The sequence below is a fragment of the Condylura cristata genome, unplaced genomic scaffold (assembly GCF_000260355.1).
Source record: "Condylura cristata isolate star-nosed mole 26May11 unplaced genomic scaffold, ConCri1.0 scaffold00028, whole genome shotgun sequence".
Taxonomy (NCBI): Eukaryota; Metazoa; Chordata; class Mammalia; order Eulipotyphla; family Talpidae; genus Condylura; species Condylura cristata.
Window position 1 is genome coordinate 17,971,089 of NW_004567129.1, and position 20,880 is coordinate 17,991,968.

At 46.3% G+C, this 20,880-nt stretch overlaps 1 protein-coding gene across 1 annotated transcript in view; it reads left to right on the plus strand.

Moving 5' to 3' along the window:
• Positions 1-19,949, plus strand: part of DYNC1LI2 (dynein, cytoplasmic 1, light intermediate chain 2) — a 23,690-nt gene extending 3,741 nt beyond the window's left edge. Inside the window, exons 3-12 of the mRNA XM_004690499.2 lie at positions 3,189-3,419; positions 8,079-8,248; positions 9,344-9,437; positions 10,349-10,484; positions 12,819-12,930; positions 13,470-13,529; positions 14,261-14,302; positions 14,668-14,785; positions 15,534-15,650; positions 17,063-19,949. Of these exons, the coding sequence (XP_004690556.1) occupies positions 3,189-3,419; positions 8,079-8,248; positions 9,344-9,437; positions 10,349-10,484; positions 12,819-12,930; positions 13,470-13,529; positions 14,261-14,302; positions 14,668-14,785; positions 15,534-15,650; positions 17,063-17,163 (1,181 nt within the window). The 3' untranslated portion in view covers positions 17,164-19,949. The remainder of the gene's footprint in view (positions 1-3,188; positions 3,420-8,078; positions 8,249-9,343; positions 9,438-10,348; positions 10,485-12,818; positions 12,931-13,469; positions 13,530-14,260; positions 14,303-14,667; positions 14,786-15,533; positions 15,651-17,062) is intronic.
• The last annotated feature ends 931 nt before the right edge of the window (positions 19,950-20,880 follow it).

Sequence of the window (20,880 nt, forward strand, 5' to 3'; positions counted from 1 at the left end):
TTTTAAGATTTTTTAATTTATACGTACAGAACTGAGGTACAGGCCAGAGGTGCAGGGGCAGTGAGAGGATTTGCCAGAGACAGAGTGGGGAGCAGAACACCCAGATCAACTGAAATACACTGCTGAGGGGAGCAGTGGACCAGACAGGAGAGGTCTGCTGCGTCATGTGGGTCACCTCCCTGGCTGGGGATCAAACTCAAACGAAGCGCTGCAGCTGGCTTCCTGTGCTGTGTCTTAACCTGTTGTGCCACTAGGACGGGCCCTTAAAATTCTTTTTTATAACTAACATCATGGATTGGATTGGAGTATGGTTTTGGTTACCTGTAATGCTTCCTTTATAAATGTTTAGGCTTTCTCTTAGGTCTTTGGAATGACAATAATTATTCATGCCTACATAGAAAAGTTATCTCTACAACCTAAAGATGAAATATCTTTGTTAAATTACTCTATATTCTTTCATCTTTACTCATTTAAACAGTAAAGACTATGATGGAAGGTTGATCCCACACCTCTGGTCACCCATTCCTTATTATGAAAGTGGAAAAAGTGGACCTATGTCTTTTCCAGTATTCCAATCCTGTGCTCTCTGAGAGTTGTTGAGTAGAAGGCATGGGTAAGGATCTCTTGTTAAAGCTTGGAGACCTGTACTGTGTCAGTGCAGTAACTTTAATGGTATCTTAGAATCCCAAGGACTTTATTCCTCCTCCTTCCTCTTCTCTGCTTTCATTGCCATGCTTAACAATCCCTGAAGGGTGTGAAAGAACAGTAGACCCAGTGCTGAGACCTCCCTCTTCATGTAAGAAGGACCGAGACACTCATCGAGGTCCAGTGTTTGTGTAGGGCTAGACTCAGGGCCCAGTCACTGGGCTGGGCCTGGAGGACCTCATGTGTCTGAATGATTGCTTCCTGTCTTTGTTCTATAGCATGTTTATTGTGGAAAGAACTTGGCTTTAGAACCAAGCAGAGCTGATTGAGAACCCAATTCCTATAGTCACTGGTTCTAACAAACTTAACCACCTGGCACCTGGGTTTCCTTTTCTGGAATTAGATAATGGTATGTAATAGGTGACTGAATGAGCCAAGAAGCTTTTAAGGCATCCCTAAAGAACGTGAAATAGAAGTTAACATGTTAACTTCTCCCCGATGGCACAGGGGTTAAAGTCTCAGTGCTATCAAGCTATCACCAGCTTCTTTGGCATGAGTTTAATCCCCTGCCAGGGAAGTGACCCACATGGCACAGCAGACCTCTCCTGTCTTTCCTGTCTTGCCTCTGCTCCCCTCAGCAGTTTATTTCAGTAGATCCATCTGTTCTGCTCCCACTCTCTGGTGTGTCCTCTCAGTCTCCCTCCCTCCCCACACCTCAGGCCTACAGCCCAGTTCTTATATGCATACATAAATAAAAATAAATATGAAAAAATCCCTGAACTTCTTGGTTCCTGCATTTGTGGGATTTTTTTTTTTTTCTTAAGGCTGCTTACTTGCAAGTCTTCTTTGGAAGAGTTGATCTTTCTTGTGGTTAATTATATATCTTTTAACCCTGGTTATTTTTGTTGTGTACTGAAACTGGGTTATAAAAATATACTTTGGGCTTCCCTGATAATACAAGGGGTTAGATTGCAGCACTGTGAAACTATCTACAGCCACTGTGGCATGAGTTCACGAGTTTGATCCCAGGCCAGGGAAGTGACCCGCATGGCGCAGCAGATCTCCTGTCTTGCCTGCTGCTCCCCTCAGCATTATATTTCAGATGCTCTGCTTGTTTTGCTCCCCACTCTCTGGTAAATCCTCTTCCTTCCCCACCCCCCTACCTCTGAACGTTAGCCCAGTTCTTGGATGCATAAATCTTTCTAAGTAAATAAAAATATACAGTTAGCCATGCAGGTAGAGAAAATAATCTAGTTTGTCCCTGCTTGGTGGTGAGACATGACATGTTAAAAGGAAGGCTATCTCCAGGGTTGGAGACTTTTTTTTTTTTTTTTTTTGATGTACCACATGATAGGTATGGTTTCTAGGCACTTGAGTGAGTTATGGGTAGGAAAAGAGGCTGAAAAAAGCAGCTATACCCAGCCAAGGGCAGGCAGTAAAAGCCACGGGCTTTGGTTATAGGGCACTATTTTGAAGGCATTCATAGAATCAAAACTACTATCTGAAAAGTTTTTGAGTTTTTAAAGTATAACTAGATGTATATGTTTTATATTGTTGAAATAAGGTCATGAATATGTATTTTTACAGTATATTCATAAACTGATTATACAATAAAAGTAGCTAATGGAAGAATACATTTTTAAAGTTTGGATGAGAAGTAATGAAATATTTTTGATGGTAGGCGTTCTTTAAGTTACTATTATAAAAATGTTATGTTATTCTAGGTACTAGATTATAATATTTAAAGAAGTTACTGTCAATTTGGAGTATTGTATAGTTTGATCTTACAGGAATGATTTTGAACAACATGCTTTATTAAATTTTACTAAACAATTGTATATAGGGTTTTTTTTAACTTTTTATTGGTGGAAATCAAACATAAAAAAAAAAAACTGGTATCATGAATCCCAACGTGTCTTTCACCCACTTTCAAAGGTTACCAGTTTCTGGTCAATTTTATTTCCATATTCTCCACTCCACATTGGGTTATTTTGAAGCAAATTACATGAATTCATCTGTGAATAGTATAAGTAATGATTTTATGTTGGCATTGCAGTACAAAGGTCCTGTCTCTCTGGTGCCCTTTGTAGTGTGTGAATGCCCTGCTTAGCATGACTGACACAAGAAGAGCTTGTTTACCCACAGGCTCTTGGGTGCAGCTTGCTGCCTCCCAGATGGCTGCTGCGTGGGAGAACGGCTGCCTGGCGCTGGCTCCCTTGACCAGTGAGCATCTGTGGCTTGTGTTAGCATCTTGTGGTCCTTACTGAAAGTTAAAATCACCATCCCTTTTCACTTCCTAGACATTGCTGGGATCTTTTAGACACTTAATGTATTGTGGTAGTTTAAAAATCTGGTAGTTTAAAAATCAGGCACCTCGACCACATGTTGCTTTCTGCTGAGTATTTGAGCCTTTTTTGGGTGGGATTTCTCAGTTATATGTGGAATTCCATGATGATTGCCTTCAGCTTCTTCCTGATGTGGCTTTTCTTATAACTGTGCTAAAATCACTGTTAGGTAGTAACTTAACTTTCCATCTTTTCTAGATCACACACGCTGCAATGTGTGGATTCTGGATGGAGACCTGTACCACAAAGGCCTGTTGAAGTTTGCAGTTTCTGCTGAATCGTTACCAGAGACCCTGGTCATTTTTGTTGCGGATATGTCTAGACCTTGGACTGTGATGGAATCTCTACAGAAATGGGCTAGTGTTTTACGTGAGCATATTGATAAAATGAAAATTCCACCAGAACAGATGAGGGAGCTGGAACGGAAATGTAAGTACAATAAAATTTTCTTAATTAGAACATTCACTTGTTTATTTGTATGGTTCCAACCAGCTTTTTTTTTTTAATGCTGTCGAGAGGCTAGAAAGCTTCCCTTGTGGAGTGTTGTGTTTTGTTTTCACCATTAATCTCAGAGTTGCACTTTTAAATTCAGTAATCAAAAAATACCCAAAGCAGTGTTTATCTCCAGTCTTCAAGTTAAAAGAAATAAATGAATCAGCACTCCTTATTATCTTCATTGGTTCTTTTTAAAATAAGCGTTCCCCTTCATCCCACAACATATGAGTGGTTCTGTGGGTCTTTTTTTGCTCTTCATTACTGTGTGCTAAGCTTGTATCAGTGGGTGTGGACACTTCCTGTGGTCTCTAGCATAATTTCGCTGCCCTGGAATTCCATCCAGGCACTGTGGACCCTCCTGCTGGCAGATTTAAAGGAAGCCCTGAAAAAGACAAACCTTTCATCTCCTACCTTAGTTCATTTTGGACTACAGTAGATGCAATTTTAGTTAGAAATAGAGGTCCTGTTGTGGGGTTTTTAAATGAAAGACTATTTTAAGATTGTGTACATCCATGTCCTTTTGAGAACAAAGATCTTCCAAATTAAAGGAAGTTTGTTTTTGTTTTTTTCCTCAAAGTGGTTTAGAAGCTTCTGTTTCCTTTCCCTGCTTCTGTGCAGTTACATCAGCTTCTGTCCACTTGCCAGGGAGTGGGAGGGCAGGCGGCGGCAGCAGCAGGCTCGGCTCGGGCTGGCTCAGGTCCACAGGCTGACATCATCCCCTTCCATGAGTGGATGAGGGCCTCTTGTCACAGGGATGCTCACGCTTCTTGGCAGAAGGGTTCAGGAATCTTGATGTACTTTTCAGAATAGACTTCTTTCTATCTTCCTGCCCTGGCTTCATCTTATACTTGTTTTACAGTGGCTAAACAAGATAGTTTAGCATCTCATTCTTTGGGGAGGGTTGTGTGTGTGTGTGTGTGTGTGTGTTGTGTGTATTGTGTAGTTTAGCTTTGGGGAGGGGTGTGTATGTGCATGTGTGTTTCAGCTTTGGGGAGGGGTGCGTCTGGGGTGGGTGTGTGTTTCCTGGGCTTCCCGCATGTGATTGTTATGCAGCTCAGCTCCTCTGTGATCAACCACTGACCTTTCTAGATAATGCTTCTTTTTTCCTCTAAAATAGAGACCCTATAGATAGCTTCTCAGAACAGTTGTTAGGCTGAGGAGCCGTTTTCTTTCTGCTGTACCTTTAGCGTCATTCCTAGATTAGCATCTTAAGACATCGGAGATTTCAACTTCTGCATCTATTTTCTTGGTTATAACCTTACAAAATTTTGTTAAGACATAAAAAGACTGAAAAAGTATGAGCCTACGCACCTAAATCATATACAGTGTTGTGAACCAACTTTGCCTCAATAGAAAGTAATTTAAAAAACAAATAACTGGGCCCTCCCTGGTGGCGCAGCGGGTTAAAGCACAGAACTGAGAATCTAAAACCGCTTCTGCATGAGTTCAATTCCCGCCTGCCCAGGAGGTGACCACATGGCGCAGCAGACCTCTCCTGACCCGCCCGCTGCTCCCCTCAGCAGTGTACTTCGTCAATCTGCCTGTTCTGCTCCCCACTCTGTCTCTGGTGAAGCCTCTTGCCACCCCTGAGCCTCTGACCTGTACCCCAGTTCTGTATGCACAAATAAATAAATCTTTAAAAAAAAAAAAAAAAACAAAAACTAAATTTGCTACCTGGAAAAAAAAAAAGAAACATAGAAAGTTTGAGCCAAGGATGTTGTCCCTTCCCAGACAGGGAAACTGCTTCTTCTGCACCAAGCGCTGGTTCCAGGCCTTAGGATCCACAGCAGACAAGATGTTTTCACTTGTGTTCCTCTGACATACCGAATTTACTTCATTAATGTCTGAGTCACTTAAGATTAGATTGCATGTGACACAAAACCCAGAATAACAGTAACTTAAGCAAGACTGAGCTGTATTTTCTCCTGTAAGTGAAATTCAGAGCTAAGCAGTTATGAAGTAGAGAGCAGCTAGGAAATCAGCTCAAGGACTCCAGTTCTTTTCTGCTGACCGCTTTGTCATCTCTCGGGGTGTGATTCTCTTCCTCCTGACAGCTTAGCGCTCTAGCCTTCACGTCTGTGAGTGGGCAGCAAGATGGAGGGAGAGGAAAAGCCGGAAGGGTGGATGCTGGTCTTGCTGAGGAGGCTGGGAAATGAAGTCTGTGTGGCCGTGTGTTCTGAGTATCAGGGTTCTGTTCGGGTTTAAGGAGGAAGAGGAGAAAGCATGCTGCTGAGCCGTGGCCATCGCAGGGTCCAGGTCCATGCTTCACCGCTGGTTAGCCTGCTCCAGGCCTCTCTTGCTTCTACTGCTCCTGCTGGGATTTTGTGTTGTTTGTTGAAGTGCTTTCGTTAGAGCAGACTTTGGGTTACATTTTAATAAAACAGGTGACCATCCTGTTGCTCAGAGGCCTCCCACTTTCTACATTAATTGGAGTCTAGGTGCAGTGTTGAGTCAGTGAGGGGCCAACAGCCGGCCTTGTTTCCAGTCCAACCCAGTCTCCAGTCTGCTGGCTTTGGAAAGGTGCCCCAAAGCGGGCCGCTCTCTTTCGGGGTTAGACTCCCAGGGGGCCTGGCACTGTGGCAGGCCACCTCTGAGCATCTGAGGGAAGAGCAGAGCAGCCCCGTGCTGCCCGAGGTCTGCTCTTACCAGGTTGGCCGTGTCTTTTGCCTCCTGCCTGGGACGTCCTTTGCTTACTTGAAGAAAAAGTTTAGGTATTGTCTGTGGGTCTGTGGCTTCTTGGGACTTTGGAACCGATGGCTGATTACTGAGGCAGGAGGGAAAAGAGGAGAAGGCGGCGCCAGCAGTGTGGGTACAGTGCTCTGCTCTCCTACCCGTGCCCATTCCCTTCGGATGCGAAAGGGGGCCTGGTGGGCTGATGGCCCCTGCTGTGATCCTGGCCTCGCCCTCTAGAGAGAAATTGTTAACACTCTATTGTGTATGTGGAACGAGGGAAACACGCTGATTATCTCAGTGACACAGTCCTCACTCTGTTTAATCTTTCCCTTTCACTAGCCTGTTTTGAACATTTGCTTTCCAACCTATTTTCCAAAAATGCTGAGTTATTAAGGAAAAATGTGTGACTTCCTGCTGCTGCTCAGCCATTCCTTCAGAGAGTGCTTACCTGACCCAGCACCCCGGCCGTCTTCACACAAGGCCCAGGTAGAATGAGCCAGGGTTTGTAGCACACTGGATATGGGGGTTCACAAAGCAGACTCCCTGGGCCTCCCCACCCTAAGCAGACTCCCACAGTCTCTTAGTTCACCTGTTTGCTGTTCAGACTGCCGAGCTCACTGTCTTGGAACCCCTGATTGAGTGCCTCATATGATCTGCCCTAGACACTCAAGCCATTGTGTTTGTCATTGATTTATTTGTTAAAATGCTTTTAAAGAGGAAATGTGAGAACCTTTGATTTCTTCAAAATCTTTCAACAACTGCTGAGACTAGGAAGTCCTCCCTCTTTTTGTCTAAAATGCAGTAAAGATCTCGAATTTATTTATATTGGCAATGAAATTATATGAGTAAACTTAACTAAAGAGAAGTTGTAGAGATGAATGTTTTGTCTGTAGAATGAATGTTAAATCTACACGTTAAAGCTTAGTGAATTGGCTTCAAACATTTGCTCATTATTATAAAAAAAGCCACTGAGCACCCAGGTAATTCTAGAAACTCACGTGATGATAACCTAAAACCTGTAAGTTAAAATGTGTTGTTTTAAATATTTGACACCTGTCTAATGGGTGAAGAAGAGTATGGGTGCCTTTCTCAGGTATGTGCACTGTGTGAGGAGCTTGGTGTGGGTGAGAGCAGCCTTTTGGTCCTCCACGCCTGTTGGGTGTCGGGTAGCGGCTGCTGTGGCTCCTGTGGCTTTAATCGTCATGTCTTGTTCTTTGGCCTCACTGGTGCCCACAGAAAGGTGCAGGTCTGTGGACTTCGTGGTCCCTTGACTTCGGGCCGTGGCTGACCACTCACCCGAGGGCCCTTCTGTGGGCATGCTCCCACGAATGAAGCAGTGACTTTATGTGCCGAAGTGGGCAAGGTACCAGCGACCACTCCTTGTGTTAGGCTGGACAGGACTGCGAGCCTGCACCTGTGACTCAGGATCGCGCAAAGAGGAGCCCAAATACCCAAAGCGAGGGAACGAGGAAGTTCGGGTGCTGCAGGCCTTGTCCGGCGCCAGCCCTGCTGCTCAGCACCTCAGCAGGTTCTTTTAAGGACTCAGGTGGTTTTCTGATGCGGACGCCAGAGGAGTTGCGACTTTCTAGTCATCTCTGTGCAATAACACAGTTCTACTTTTCTGATGTTTTGAAAATGTAAGCCATGTGAGTGGTAGAAACTATTTCAACAGCTCAGCCTTAGCAGTCTTTAAAAAACTATTTAAGAGGCGGACACAAGTGAAGCCTTCCGAGGAAGGTCTTTGCTGCTCTGAAGCTGCGGTGCTTGGACACCATGTCAGGATTGGTGTTTTCCTAATCCCTTGTATCACGGTAGATTATGACTGGGAAGTTTGTGCTCGTTACTACCTTTTCCAGTTCCTAAAGCTGGAATATATGTTTTTATTTATGTGTGTGCATAATTTTCCTTTTTCTCCTGTAGTTATGAAAGATTTTCAAGACTATATTGAACCTGAAGAAAGTTGTCAAGGCTCCCCACAGAGAAGAGGGCCTCTGACGTCAGGACCTGATGAAGAGAACGTTGCCCTGCCTCTCGGCGACAACGTGCTGACTCATAGCCTGGGGATCCCTGTGGTGGTGGCGTGCACCAAGGTGTGTGCGGGCCCCGGAGGCATGGCTGGGTTGGCTGGTGAAAACCGCCGTCTGAAAGGACGTTCCGGGAGCTTTGATTAACGCTTTTTAGAGATCTTTGAGTTGAGCTTGTTCTGAGCTGATGGCGGAATCATGAGGCTAGACAGCGCTGTCATTGGCAGTGCGCTGCAGAGGCCGGCGCCTGGCGTGCCTGTGCCCGGGGGGTGGGCACTCAGAACTAGGCGCAGTTTTTTTAAGACTGTATAAACATGTTCTTCTCGCCTAAACTAATGGTGAAAAAACAATGTAGAGAAAGAGCAGAATCTTTGGGGCTTTTGTCTCCTAAGTTTGTTGGACTCGTCATTTTCAGAAAGGAACATAACACCCCTAGGGGAAAAAGAATGGGAACTGAAGGTTTGAGTTTTTCTACCCTGCAGAATAATGAGGTGAGAATGGAAGTTCACTTATATAGAAATAAACCTATGCGTGGGGCCTCACGGTGGCACAGGGTTAAAGTTTCAGCTCTGTGAAGCTGCCGCAGCCACTGCGGCAGGAGCCTGATCCCCGGCCAGGGAGCTGACCCACGTGGTGTAGCAGACCTCTCTCTTGCCTGCTGCTCCCCTCAGCACTGTATTTCAGTACAACAGCCTGTTCTGCCCCCCACTCTCTGGTGAACCCTCTTATCCCCACACCTCTGGCCTACACCTCAGTTCTTGTATGCATAAATAATGAAATCGAAATAACGATTTTTTTTTTTAAAGTGTCTTTTACAAAAGGTCGTGGGGGTGGGGGAGCCTTTAAAAACAGTGGGTTTCAGACACACTTTATTCCCTATCAGAATCCCTGGGTTGTCTGACGCCATGGGGGCCTGTTTCCTGATGGAGCAGTGCTGGGGTGATCAGGCCTGTTGGCCGTGGACAGATGCGGAAGCCAAGACCCAGAGGAAGGGTCGCAGTTTCCTGTTGCCTTTCACACTCGTCTCTGTAGTTAGTGCTTGGCCTTTGCTGTAGCTTTCATCTATGAGCCCAGATACTTTGATGTTTGAAAAAGATGCTGTTTCCATTCTCAGCAGGCAGGGGCAAAAAGATGACGCTTCTCGTTCTGTCTTTCCTGCAGTGCGACGCGGTGAGTGTCCTGGAGAAGGAGCACGACTACAGGGATGAGCACTTTGATTTCATCCAGTCTCACCTTCGGAGGTTCTGTCTCCAGTGTATCCTTGGGGTGCTGTGCTGGGGTCCTGGGTCATAGGCTGTCCTCTCTTTGTGCTAATCCGGGCTTCCTTCCACATGGGCATCTTCAGAGAAAGCACTTCCTGAGTCCAGGATAGTCTTCCGCCAGGGAGGAGTTGTCTACATCTTTTTATTAGTTTTATATTTTACTTCATTGGCCTTTGAGACTACCAGCCCGCCTGTCTTTGATCATTGTAATTTTTAATGCTGTGCATTTGCTAGGTTTCTGTATTAAAAAGAAAGTTGAGATGTGGTCATGTTGTTTATGGTAATTTTATCATATATTAGAAATCTTAAACTTTGCATTTTTGCGGTAAAGATTACCCAGCACAGTTTTGTTTTAGATGCTACAAATGTTTCCCCTATATTTGTATTTTGCTATTCACGAAAAGATGCTGTGTCAGAGGTCTCTTGAGTGGTTTCTGCAAAAACCCAGATGCAGCTGATGCCATAGTCTCGCACCCTGGAGTGGGGGTGGTGGGATGAGTTCTTCCCCTCTCAGCTTTTAGCTTGGCTAACCCAGTAGAGGCCGCCGGTACATGTAGTTGTCCATCTCTCTTACAAGGTGTGCTTAAAGATACACTGGACATCTGCCTGGGTAGATATGAGTGTTTCCTGGCCAGAGCCATTAACATGACTACTGGGACGCAGCCTGCTGGGTCAGAAGAGGCGTGTGCTGTTCCGAGCGAACTGCACAGCCCGACAGCGACCGCAGCGCGCATGCTGTTTCTGCCCTGGCTCTGCTGTGACCTGGTTAGATTTAGGTCTCTTAGCACTCTGTTCGCGAGTTGATCAAAAGCTGATCAGCCTGTGTGTGATACTTTGAGGATTGTGCTTGACTGTTTGCTTATGTCTCCTGCAGTGAATTGGTTTTCCTTAGCATGCTGATTAGATGGAGCCGCCTTGATTTACACATCGGTGAAAGAAGAGAAAAACCTCGATTTGTTGTATAAGTACATTGTCCATAAAACATACGGTTTCCACTTTACCACACCTGCCTTAGTTGTGGAAAAGGATGCGGTTTTTATGTAAGTTTTTATAAGTGATGCTTTCAAACTTTTTTTTTTTTTGTATTTATAGTACATTTGCTTTTTACGTCTTTCCAGATAACGCCTGCCTCTCATGGCCAGCTGTCTCTTGCCTTGTAGCAAAGTGCTTGGGCTAGACCTCCTATGATAGATACCCCAGCTTTCCCTCACGTTCCTTTCCAGATAATCGTTATTTTTCAGTTGAGAGGAGAGGGTGGAGGTCAGGGCACTGCCTTTTTTCATTGCGAGCAGGTTGCCCAACTAGTTTTCCATCTCTGTCACTCATAGTCAATCTTGTAGAATACTGGTGGGGAAGGGTGATGAAATGTAGGGAATTGTAGTCACCCTCGTGGGCACCTTAATCTGCAGAGGCTTTGGCTGTATGGAATGTTCATTGTGACTCTAACATTTCACATTTTGGGATTCTCTGGAGTGGACTATCCCGGATAGAGACTTGGATATTTGCTTGTCCAAATTTGTATCTTTCTCTCACTAGAGAAAGTTGAATGTTGGAGTTGCATAAATAAATGGGGCAGGGGGTTGAGGCACAGTGCTATGGAGCCATCTGCAGCCATGCAGCCCAAGTTCAATCCCTGGCCAGGGAACTAGCCCACATGGTGGGGCAGACCTCTCCTGTCTCGCCCACTGCTATCCACAGCAGTGTATTTGGTTCATCTGCCTGGTGCGCCCCACTGTTTCTGGTGAATCCTTCACCTCCCACGCCTCTGGTCTATACCCCAGTTCTTGTATGCATAAATAAATAAATCTTTTTTTTTTTTTAATTTATTTATGCACACAAGAACTGGGGTATAGGCCAGAGGTGATGGAGCAGTGAGAGGATGCACCAGACAGAGTGGGGAGCAGAACTGGTGGATTGACTGAAATACACTGCTGAGGGGAGCAGTGGGCGAGACAGGAGAGGTCTGCCCCACCATGTGGGTCGCCTCCCTGGCTGGGGATGGAACTCATGCTGAAGCAGCTGCAGCTAGCTTCTCAGTGCTGCACTTAAACCTGTTGTGCCACCAGGGAGGCCCCAAATAAATCTTTTTAAAGAATATAATGGATGGGACCCTGGTCTCTTAGAGGACTTGTGAAGTAGACAGCTACTTAGGCTTAGACAGCCTCTTGATTTATAAGAGAATTGCAGTTGTTCTTTCAGCAAGTACTGAGCCTACTTCCAAGTGCCCAAATTCCACGCGGAGGACACAGGTCAATGAGATGTGATCACTGCACAGGACCCTGGAGGGGAGGGCGGCTGTGGGCTGCTAGAGGCAGTGTGGCAGGGGTGGCCGGAGGTGGTGAGGGAAAGAGGAATGGTATGTTCCGGGCCGAAGGGGCTGTCTCTAAGGAGCCTAAAAGTGAACCTTAGAGTGATTAAGAGAATCCTTGAGCAGAGCGGTGGGCTTGCATCAGAGACACACACACAGTGGTGTGTTTAGAGGTGGGCCAGTGCTGAGCTCACCTGTGGTCCCGAGAAGCGAGAGGAGCAAAGGCATTGTGGGAGTGGAGCTGGCCTGGAGAGAGCAGCATCTCGCAGCCTCTGAGGCTGCAGGGGTCTCAGTGTTACTTGTCTTGCCCTCTCCTGTGCCTTCTCCCTTTGGGCCGTTGTTTCCTGTTCGGGATCTGGTGACGTCGGCCATTTAGGTGGTGCCCTGGGTGAGCACCGTCCGGGCTGTAGGGCCACGGAGCAGGAGTTATGTCATGTAGGCCATTTACAGTGGGAACCATGGGCTGCAGATTAACTTACTGGAACCTAGGTACACCACAGTGCGCTGTGACGGGCAGCGCCCATGTGGGAGCCTCAGGCACTCCTGCCCGTGGGTTCCAGACCTCGATACTGCTTGGCGCCAGTGTCCATCTTCCCACACCGGCAGAATTACTGAACCAATCGTCAAGCATAATGTCATCAGAAAGAAGCAATTTCAGAGAAGCAGCCCACAGGAGGGGTTCCTCCTGCCAAAGCCGAAAGAAACAAGTGCATCTTGAGCTCTTTCTGTGCTGCTCTCTGCATTCTCTGCTGTCAGAACAGAGCCCCATTGCCTCTGTGCTCTTCTGGGTTGAGTTGTGGACACTCGTGTGGGCCGTGTGTAGTCAGAGCACACACTGGCTCCTTACTCCCTGAGCCCTGTGAGCGCAGTATGTCTCAGGACCTGTGATGTCGCTGGCATGGGGTCACTGGGCAGCGAGTCACGGCTCCTCAGCCAGCCCTAGCAGCTGCAGGCAGATCCCGTGGGGAGGGTCTCACCCAGGGGCCCGCTGTGAGCCAGAGTGTGCTGTGAGTGTGCTGCGGAGCAGCCCAAGTGCAGGCCTGTGAATCCGCCTCCTTGCCTTTAGACCTGCGGGCTGGGACAATGAAAAGAAAATAGCTATTTTACATGAAAATTTCACAACCGTGAAGCCAGAAGACACATATGAAGACTTCATTGTGAAGCCTCCTGTGAGAAAGGTACCCAGATCACTATAGAATTGTAGAATTGGGGTGAGTGTGTATGTGTAATAAGTGTGTGGGGAAGAAAATCAGATGTAATTTACACATTAAATTATTTGGGGGGGTGTAATTCAGAGACCAAAAGGCTTTAGATGGAGTCTGGTGCTACAGAAATGCTCTGGGCAGTGGTAATGGAGGGACAAAGGGAGTTGGGGGAGTTTCCCATTTAGGTCCCCACGCTGCTGCTGCTGCTGCTGCCTTTAGGCCACTGTTGGTAGCGCCCCTCCCCCTGTGATCTGCAGACGGTGCGGGGGGGGGGGGGGGGTTGGAGCTAGCCTTGACGGAGGGCCACCTGCCGGGGCTGCCACCTGCCGGCGCTGTCTTCGAGGGTCAGTGCCAGACCAGACCGAGTGAGCACAGCTCTGCAGGCTCAGCAGACACCACCTCCCCCAGATTCATGTTAGACATGTGCCCAAGGTCCTTTCAGCCTCAAGTCTGGTGGCGTTCTGGGTTTCTTGACCTGTCACCACAAACTAGTGTGTGGCTTCCCTTCACAGCTGGTCCACGACAAGGAGTTGGCAGCGGAGGATGAGCAGGTGTTTCTAATGAAGCAACAGGTGAGAACACTGGGGCCAGGGCAGAGGACCCCCCTGCGGAAGTGCCAGCTCCCTGGGGCAGATGGGGGGGGGGTCATAAGAGCTCGCAGCATTAAAAGGTTTGCCACTGGTCTCTTTTTAGGGTTGGTAGAGCAGGGATTACAGCCCTTCCTCAGGAGAGGCCTGCCTACCTGCAGAGCTCCTGTAGGGAGTGGGACTTCCACGTCCATGCCCTTTCTCTGGAAAGGCTGGCTTGCTGGCGTAATTACTCCTGTGTTGACAGTCCACTAGGTGCCCTGACCGCCCTTCCGTTATTTCCTTTATCCCCACACGGTCCTGGCAATACAGCAGGGGAGCTGATACACTTATTTGGTAGGCGAGGAAAGTAACTTCCCCAAGCTCACAGCTCAGAATGCAAATCCGGTCTCCCCTCTGGTGTTCCACTCCAATTGTTGGTCCCCTCATGGGTGTGCCTGATGGTGCAGGCAGGCCAGCGGGGGGGTGCTGATGGTTCTTTGCCAGCAGTTCCTCCCTCCTGTGCTCTTGCTTCCTTGGCTTCAAAACTGGTATTTGACGTATTATTTTTCACTGTATACCGAACTTCACATTTGACTTTCTCACACTGAAAGTGTGAAGCCTGTGGCGATTGTCAATGGTGCCCTCTAGTGGAATCTTGGGAGGAAGTGTTTCTCCAGAGCTTCCGCGCACTCTGCGGGCCTTGGGTAATGGCCAGTGTGTCCCTCTCTTTGCAGTCACTCCTTGCCAAGCAGCCAGCCACGCCCACGAGAGCCTCCGTGAGTACCTAAAACTAAACCGAGGGTCAAGGCCCAGTGTCTTCAAACTTTATGCCATTATTTGTGAGCGCTTAATGTTTGTGTGGACTTTGTAATCTGGTTTCCCTGAAGGTCCAGGGTCAGGAACATAGTAGGAACTCAGCCACTGTCTGATGCAGGAGCACAGCTCTGGGAGTTAGAGCAGCCGCTGTTGTCATCTTGATGTCACTTCTTGCAGAGAAACAGATCTAGAGAAGGACTGAACTGGAAGCAAACTCCCAGTCCTGCCGCCCTTCTCCCTAGACTGCAGAAGCATGTCTTCATTTTTGGGATTTGTATTTGTTATTCTTATGCCTGTGTGTGACTTGGCCCGGCTTTGGATTTAGGAATCCCCTGCAAGAGGACCCTCTGGCTCTCCAAGGACCCAGGGCCGGGGAGGACCAGCCAGTGTACCTAGCGCCTCTCCTGGCACGTCAGTAAAGAAGCCAGATCCAAACATCAAAAGTATGTATCTTGTCTCTGGAGAAAGGCTGAGGCAGAGTGGCTGGGTTAGAGGGTTGAGCTCAAGGAGCCAGTCTTTCTCTTCCCCAGGAAGCTGCCTCCCCCTGCCCTGCGCTCAGGGGACGGCGCCTCAGCTCAGCAGGACCTGGGCTTAGTCCTCCTTTGGAGTCCGCATTTCCCACTTTGCTTTTCTTATCCAGGTTGTCTAGAGTCCTTCAGAGAGGAATATACTTTAAGTGTATAAGTCACTTTAAAGTGTATGCTTAGAGTCCTTAATTTTGTTTCTCATTATGTGTTTATTTCTACTTACGAATTATGCACTTCCCCCTCACGTCTCCTGTCAAGTGCAGTTAGTTATTACTCTTAGTAGCTATTCCTGTGACTTTTATTGGCTGCAATAAAAGCCTCAAGACAGAAATGTTATTTAATTCTTGCACACTTGATGGGGATCTTCTATCAAGAATGAGAGCTTTTCACAGTAGCTTTGGAGAGTTAAGAACTTATAAACTTGTGGGAGATACTGCCGCATGGGCAAGGAAATGATGTGGCACTTAGGTGTCTGTTACGCCGACAGACAGGCAGGACATACACGGAGGTTTACACTTAGCCGTGTGGAGAGAGAGAAGAATCATGGCACATAGTGTGCAGAGTATGCTGGGACGGAGGGAGCCGTAGTGGGTAACTCCAGCTGGAATTAGATCTCTGTTTGTCTTATTGCTTACGTGATACTTTTTTCTTCCTGTTTCCTTAGATAATGCAGCAAGTGAAGGAGTGTTGGCCAGCTTCTTCAACAGTCTGTTGAGTAAAAAAACAGGGTCTCCTGGAAGTCCTGGTGCTGGTGGGGTGCAGAGCACAGCCAAAAAGTCAGGTACTACAGGGCCCTTGACCTGTGACTCCTGCGCTTGAACAGCGGTGGCAGGTGGGGCGGCGGTCGGTCGTGTCTACTTCCACTTGACCTGCACACCTCTTCGTTTTGAACAGCCAAGCAAGGAAGCCAGGCTTCACTTTATGCTCACTAAAGTGGGCTAGGCACATTCGCATTGCCAGGGGTCTGACTATTGGCCGAGTTGAGATACAGCCAAAGGCACACGCGTGCCCTGCAGCGGAAGCTCTCTCTGGCTGTGGCCTCGGCTGTGCCGGGGGCACTAAAGTTATTCTGGTTAATGTTCTGTGATGCTCTGCAGGGACTACTGGGCCAAGATGCCCTGGCCCCTTGTCTTATCTTGGGTTGGAGCCTCTGAACCTTCACTGTCTCACTAGAGGGTCATCATTCCTTCTCCCTGAAGCTCCCTCACATATACCCCACTCTGGTGGCCCACTCACATGTCTTTCACTGGACACAGAAGAACTCCCTACTTTGGAAATTACACCATTTCCTGGAAATTTGAGCCATTTTAAAAACATCTTTGCTATTTATTTTTCCACTGGCAATAAGGCCTGTTAATGTACCACTTACTCTAAATTGGTGTTTTCAAATCAAAAATGACCCTGAGAAGACCCCTCTAACCTCACCTCAGCCTGGACTTTGAGTTCTTAGAGACTCAAGAGTCTGGTCTAGTGACCCAGGCTGTAGACTGAATAGGGGTCATTTCTTTCTTTCTTTTTTTTTTTTTTTTAAAGATTTATTTATTTGTACATACAGAACCGGGGTACAGGCTAGAGGCTCAGGGGCGGTGAGAGGCTTCACCAGAGACAGAGTGGGGAGCAGAACAGGCAGATGGACGAAGTACACTGCTGAGGGGAGCAGCGGGTGGGTCAGGAGAGGTCTGCCACACCATGTGGTCACCTCCGGGACAGGCGGGAATCGAACTCATGCGGAAGTGGCTTTAGCTTCTCAGTGCAGTGCTTTAACCCGCTGCGCCACCAGGGAGGGCCCCTTTTTTTTTTTTAAAAGATTTATTTACTTATGCATACAAGAACTGAGGCACAGACCAGAGGTATGGGGGTGAGAGGATCTACCAGAGACAGAGTGGGGAGCAAAACAGGCAGATTGATGAAGTACCCTGCAGAGGGGAGCAGCAGGTGAGACAGGAGAGGTCTGCTGTGCAGATCACCCCACTGGCTGGGGATCAGACTCATGCTGTCATGTAGTTAAAGGCACCACTCATGTTTGGAGTTTAGAAGGGTTGGTTTAAGGTCTGTTTCTCCTAATCATTGCAATGAAGAGAGAGCTTTATAGAGGTTATCATTGCTATAAATGATTTCAGAAGTTGGTAATTTAAATGTTCCAAGTTCTTACCTGTTCCCTCATCACTATTGCTCTCTTTTTTTTCCTTCAAGGACAAAAAACTGTGTTGACAAATGTTCAGGAAGAATTGGATAGAATGACTCGAAAACCAGACTCCATGGTAACAAACTCTTCAACAGAAAACGAAGCCTGATCCTCCTTAAAAAGTGCATATGTAAAATGACCAAATAACTATGTATATTGATCTGCTAAGACCAGGATTTTTCTGATATGGCACATGCACATGCTATCAGTTTTTCGGGGCAGGGGAGATGAACTTTAAAAAAAAAAAACAAACTACTGCATTGGCTTGTCCGAGTGTGAAATGCACATTTAGGAAGGTTACGTGTCAGACCCTTTGTCAGGAATCACCCTTGGACTCTCGGGCATGTGGCTGTCTTCGTGGGAAGCAGGTGCCGCTGGGCTTCTCATGCAGGGCGGGGCAGGTGGAGAGAGGCCCGTTTTCTTTCAGGGTGGAGCAGTTGAGACCAGGAAACCATGGTGGTTAGTCTGACCAGTTGTGTGTTAGCAAATTCACTTGTTCTTGGGAAGCAGATTAAGTAGCAGAAAGTCCAGGAAAGAGAATGACCAAAAGGAGGATTGAGAAGTGATGGTGGGGAAGCTGAAAGTTGAGGGACGTGGAGGAAAGAAGAAGTGAGCAGTGTGGCTGACTCCTGTGTGTTCAGTAGAAGTCGCTCATTTTTAAGACTTAAAAAATCAGAGGCATTTCAGACTAAACACTGAGAATAATGGAAATAAGACTTCTTCTGAATGCAGCTCTAACTTAACAAAAGATCTGTTAAGTGGGGGGTGCCTGAGTCAGATGGAGGAGACATGGGTGTGGGAGATGGCAGCTGCCCAGGACTCGTGTTCTGGGCCCAGGTCATGTCCTTGTGAGGTGCTGGCCCGCGGCCTGTGCCCGGGGCGGACGGCCACTGTGGGGTGGTTAAAGACAGCAGTTGCAAAATTAGTTTACTTTGAATTGTGTCTTCTAAATAGCTCCTGCTTTGTTTTTTAAATTAAAAACTTTTTTTTACTACCACAAACCAGCCTACTAATAGCAAATGGGTAACCAGCTCTCGTTTTGCCATAAGGCAGTGTGCTACAGAAAGGTGGGGGGTAATTTGATTGCACTCTGATTAATTGGCTTGCACCATGTGGAAACCTGTGGAAACCTTCACGGAGGCCCATTGTGTAAAGGTTCTCGTCCCTGTTCCCTGGTCTGATCAGTGCTGTCAGATAGACAAATCAGTGTGAGTGTTTTATACTGAAAATGGAAATGGCACATTTCTCTTGTTTTGTGTTTTTCATGAAATGTAGCATTTTTTTGCTTAAGGAAATAAGAGTTTCAGGTGTCTCCATTAAGGGCAAATTCATGCACATTGTCATGTCACACCACCATTCTAGAAATTACTTCTGTGGATTTGAAATGGCACTTTTAGTTTTATACGTGACACAAAATATTTAAATGTAAACACTACCATGAATTTAATGTATGAACCATTTGTTGTCAAAGCAAGGGAAAACCACCATTCACTTATGTGGAGTTTACTTTTTTATATGAATGTTTGTTGTACTGTGTCTAAGCATAACTTCCCTAACGTCACTACTTTTACATACCAGATTTGACTGACCACTAACCTAGCGCTGGGCATAACTTCATACCTGTGTTATGTAACAGACTGTAAGACAGTCTGAATAGCTTTTTTTTGTAAAGGTCGAACACTGTTAAGGAGAAAGCTGAGTATTTACTTACCTTTCTGACAAATACAACATGTTTCTTGTGCCAGTTTTATTATTGAAGATCTACTTCCCCACTTTTGAAGTTTTTTTCTTTTTTGTTTTTTAAATGTCTTGTGGCTTTCCTGTAACCGGTGTCCAGGTAATGACAGTAAACTGACTGGAGTGATGTGGGTAGTGACCAAGAGGTGCCAGGCAGCTGTGGTGGCTGCACGAGCGGGTGTCGTTTTCTCCCTCTGTACTGGTGCAGGGGACAGAATAAGTGACCTCACAGGGTAAAACTCTTGGAAAGGCACGTGCTCACAGGGAGACTGTGTGATGTGAACTTTTTTTGGTTTCTTTTGTTCGTTTAAACTGATAAGCACTTTTTGTGTTAATATGAGATGTACTAAAATTGATGAAATGCTGAAAACATCTGTCTCACGAAGGAGTTCTTAGAAGATGGTTTTTAGTTTCTCACGACAAGTGGATGAATAGTAGCAGAAGAATCTGATGTATAGTATCATTTGCTCAGTGGTTGCCAAAGTCTATACCAACTTTGGGGGAGCTGCAGGGGTCTTTTTTGGGTGTGGGGGGAGGAGAGACCTTTTTTTGGTTTTTTTTGAAGTTTTCAAGCATTGGAACCAAAGGCCAAACAATAAACAGCCTTTACTTTTTAAGGTAAAATTCATTTTATTTGCAGAATACACTTATTTGACACTGTTGAAAGATATTTTTGTGACTCTGTATACATTATGGTGGTTACATCCGCTGTTTGTCTTTAAAATGGAGAAATCAAAGAAATAAGCCCAACCTTGAAGATGGGCCTTGAAGGCCCTGAATTGGTCTTTCCTAAAAATGCAATGGGTATGCTGCTAGAATTATTTAATTTTGTTTGCACTTTTTTTTTGATTGGCTTTTAAAATCAGTATTTAAACTGAAGAGACTTGTTTTATTAGTTTAACAAATTGAAAGTGACTGCTCTGTACATCATGACCTTAGCAACGTTGATGCTGTAGGTGAAAGTTCACTGTTGTCGCTCTAAGTTCATTGGTGTTTTAACTTAAAATGAGGACTGCAGGTTATTCCCCCACCAGCCTTAGTCCAGGGGTGTGGCTCTATCTGGACCAGTATGCAGTCATGTGGAACCTTGCTTTTTAGTGCTGGAAAAGATGTCTCTAATTACTGGCTTCAATAAACATGAATCCAGACTGCTTATAATTTTGGGTGAGTTTCTTTATATTATCCTATTACAGCTACATTGAATTGTCTGCTAATCACATGGGGTATCAGACCATGAATCTAAAAATGTATACCTCTCTCACTTGAAATTACTAGAAATTCAGGTAAAGAAAATACATGTATCGTGTATCCTGTGTCGTGTATCGTGGGTGTGCGTGACTTGAACAACAGAAATTTATTCTCATAATTCTGGCAGCTGGAAATTGGAAGTCAAGGTCCATACCCAGAGTGGGTTACTTTGGGGGCCTGTGAGCAGGCTGTTCCCTTGGTCCTCTTCATCGTCGTTCTTCTGGTGCTTACTGGAAACCCTTGGCATCCCGGGCTCACAGCTCATCACTCCAGTCTGCCTCTGCATCACATGACTTTCTCCTTGCATGTCATGTGCCTCCAAACCTTTCTGTCTTTATCAGGGCCCTGGTCATTGAATTTAGGGCTCATCTGAGTCCAATCACCTCTTGAGTGTAGCTGCACAGGGTGCATTTCCTTACAGGGATGGGGTTGGGTCGTCAACAGATCTTTGGTATGGTAGAGACACAGGGGGTTGTCTTCTTACACTCTTCTGGATTCATCTAGCCTTGTGCTCCTGGCATTTATTCACCATCTTTGCCCACTGGTCATTTGGTCAGTGGACAAAAAAATCTTAAAGCCCTATTAGAGGTATGTGGATTTCCAAACTGGGTAAAGGGCAATGGCGTTTGTGAGTTGTCACAACATTTACTCAGTGCCTCTGCATGTGGCCTGAGCTGGGTATGGGCTGTAAAAAGCGTGAATGTCTTGCACACATCACTTCATTTCTGGGGGTGTGTCTTCGGGCAGATTCCCAGCAGTGAGACCACCACCTCATCAAAAGGTAAGTGTGCAGCTTTGTAAGATGCGATCGAAATTCCACTGTAAAAGTACCCTATTCTCC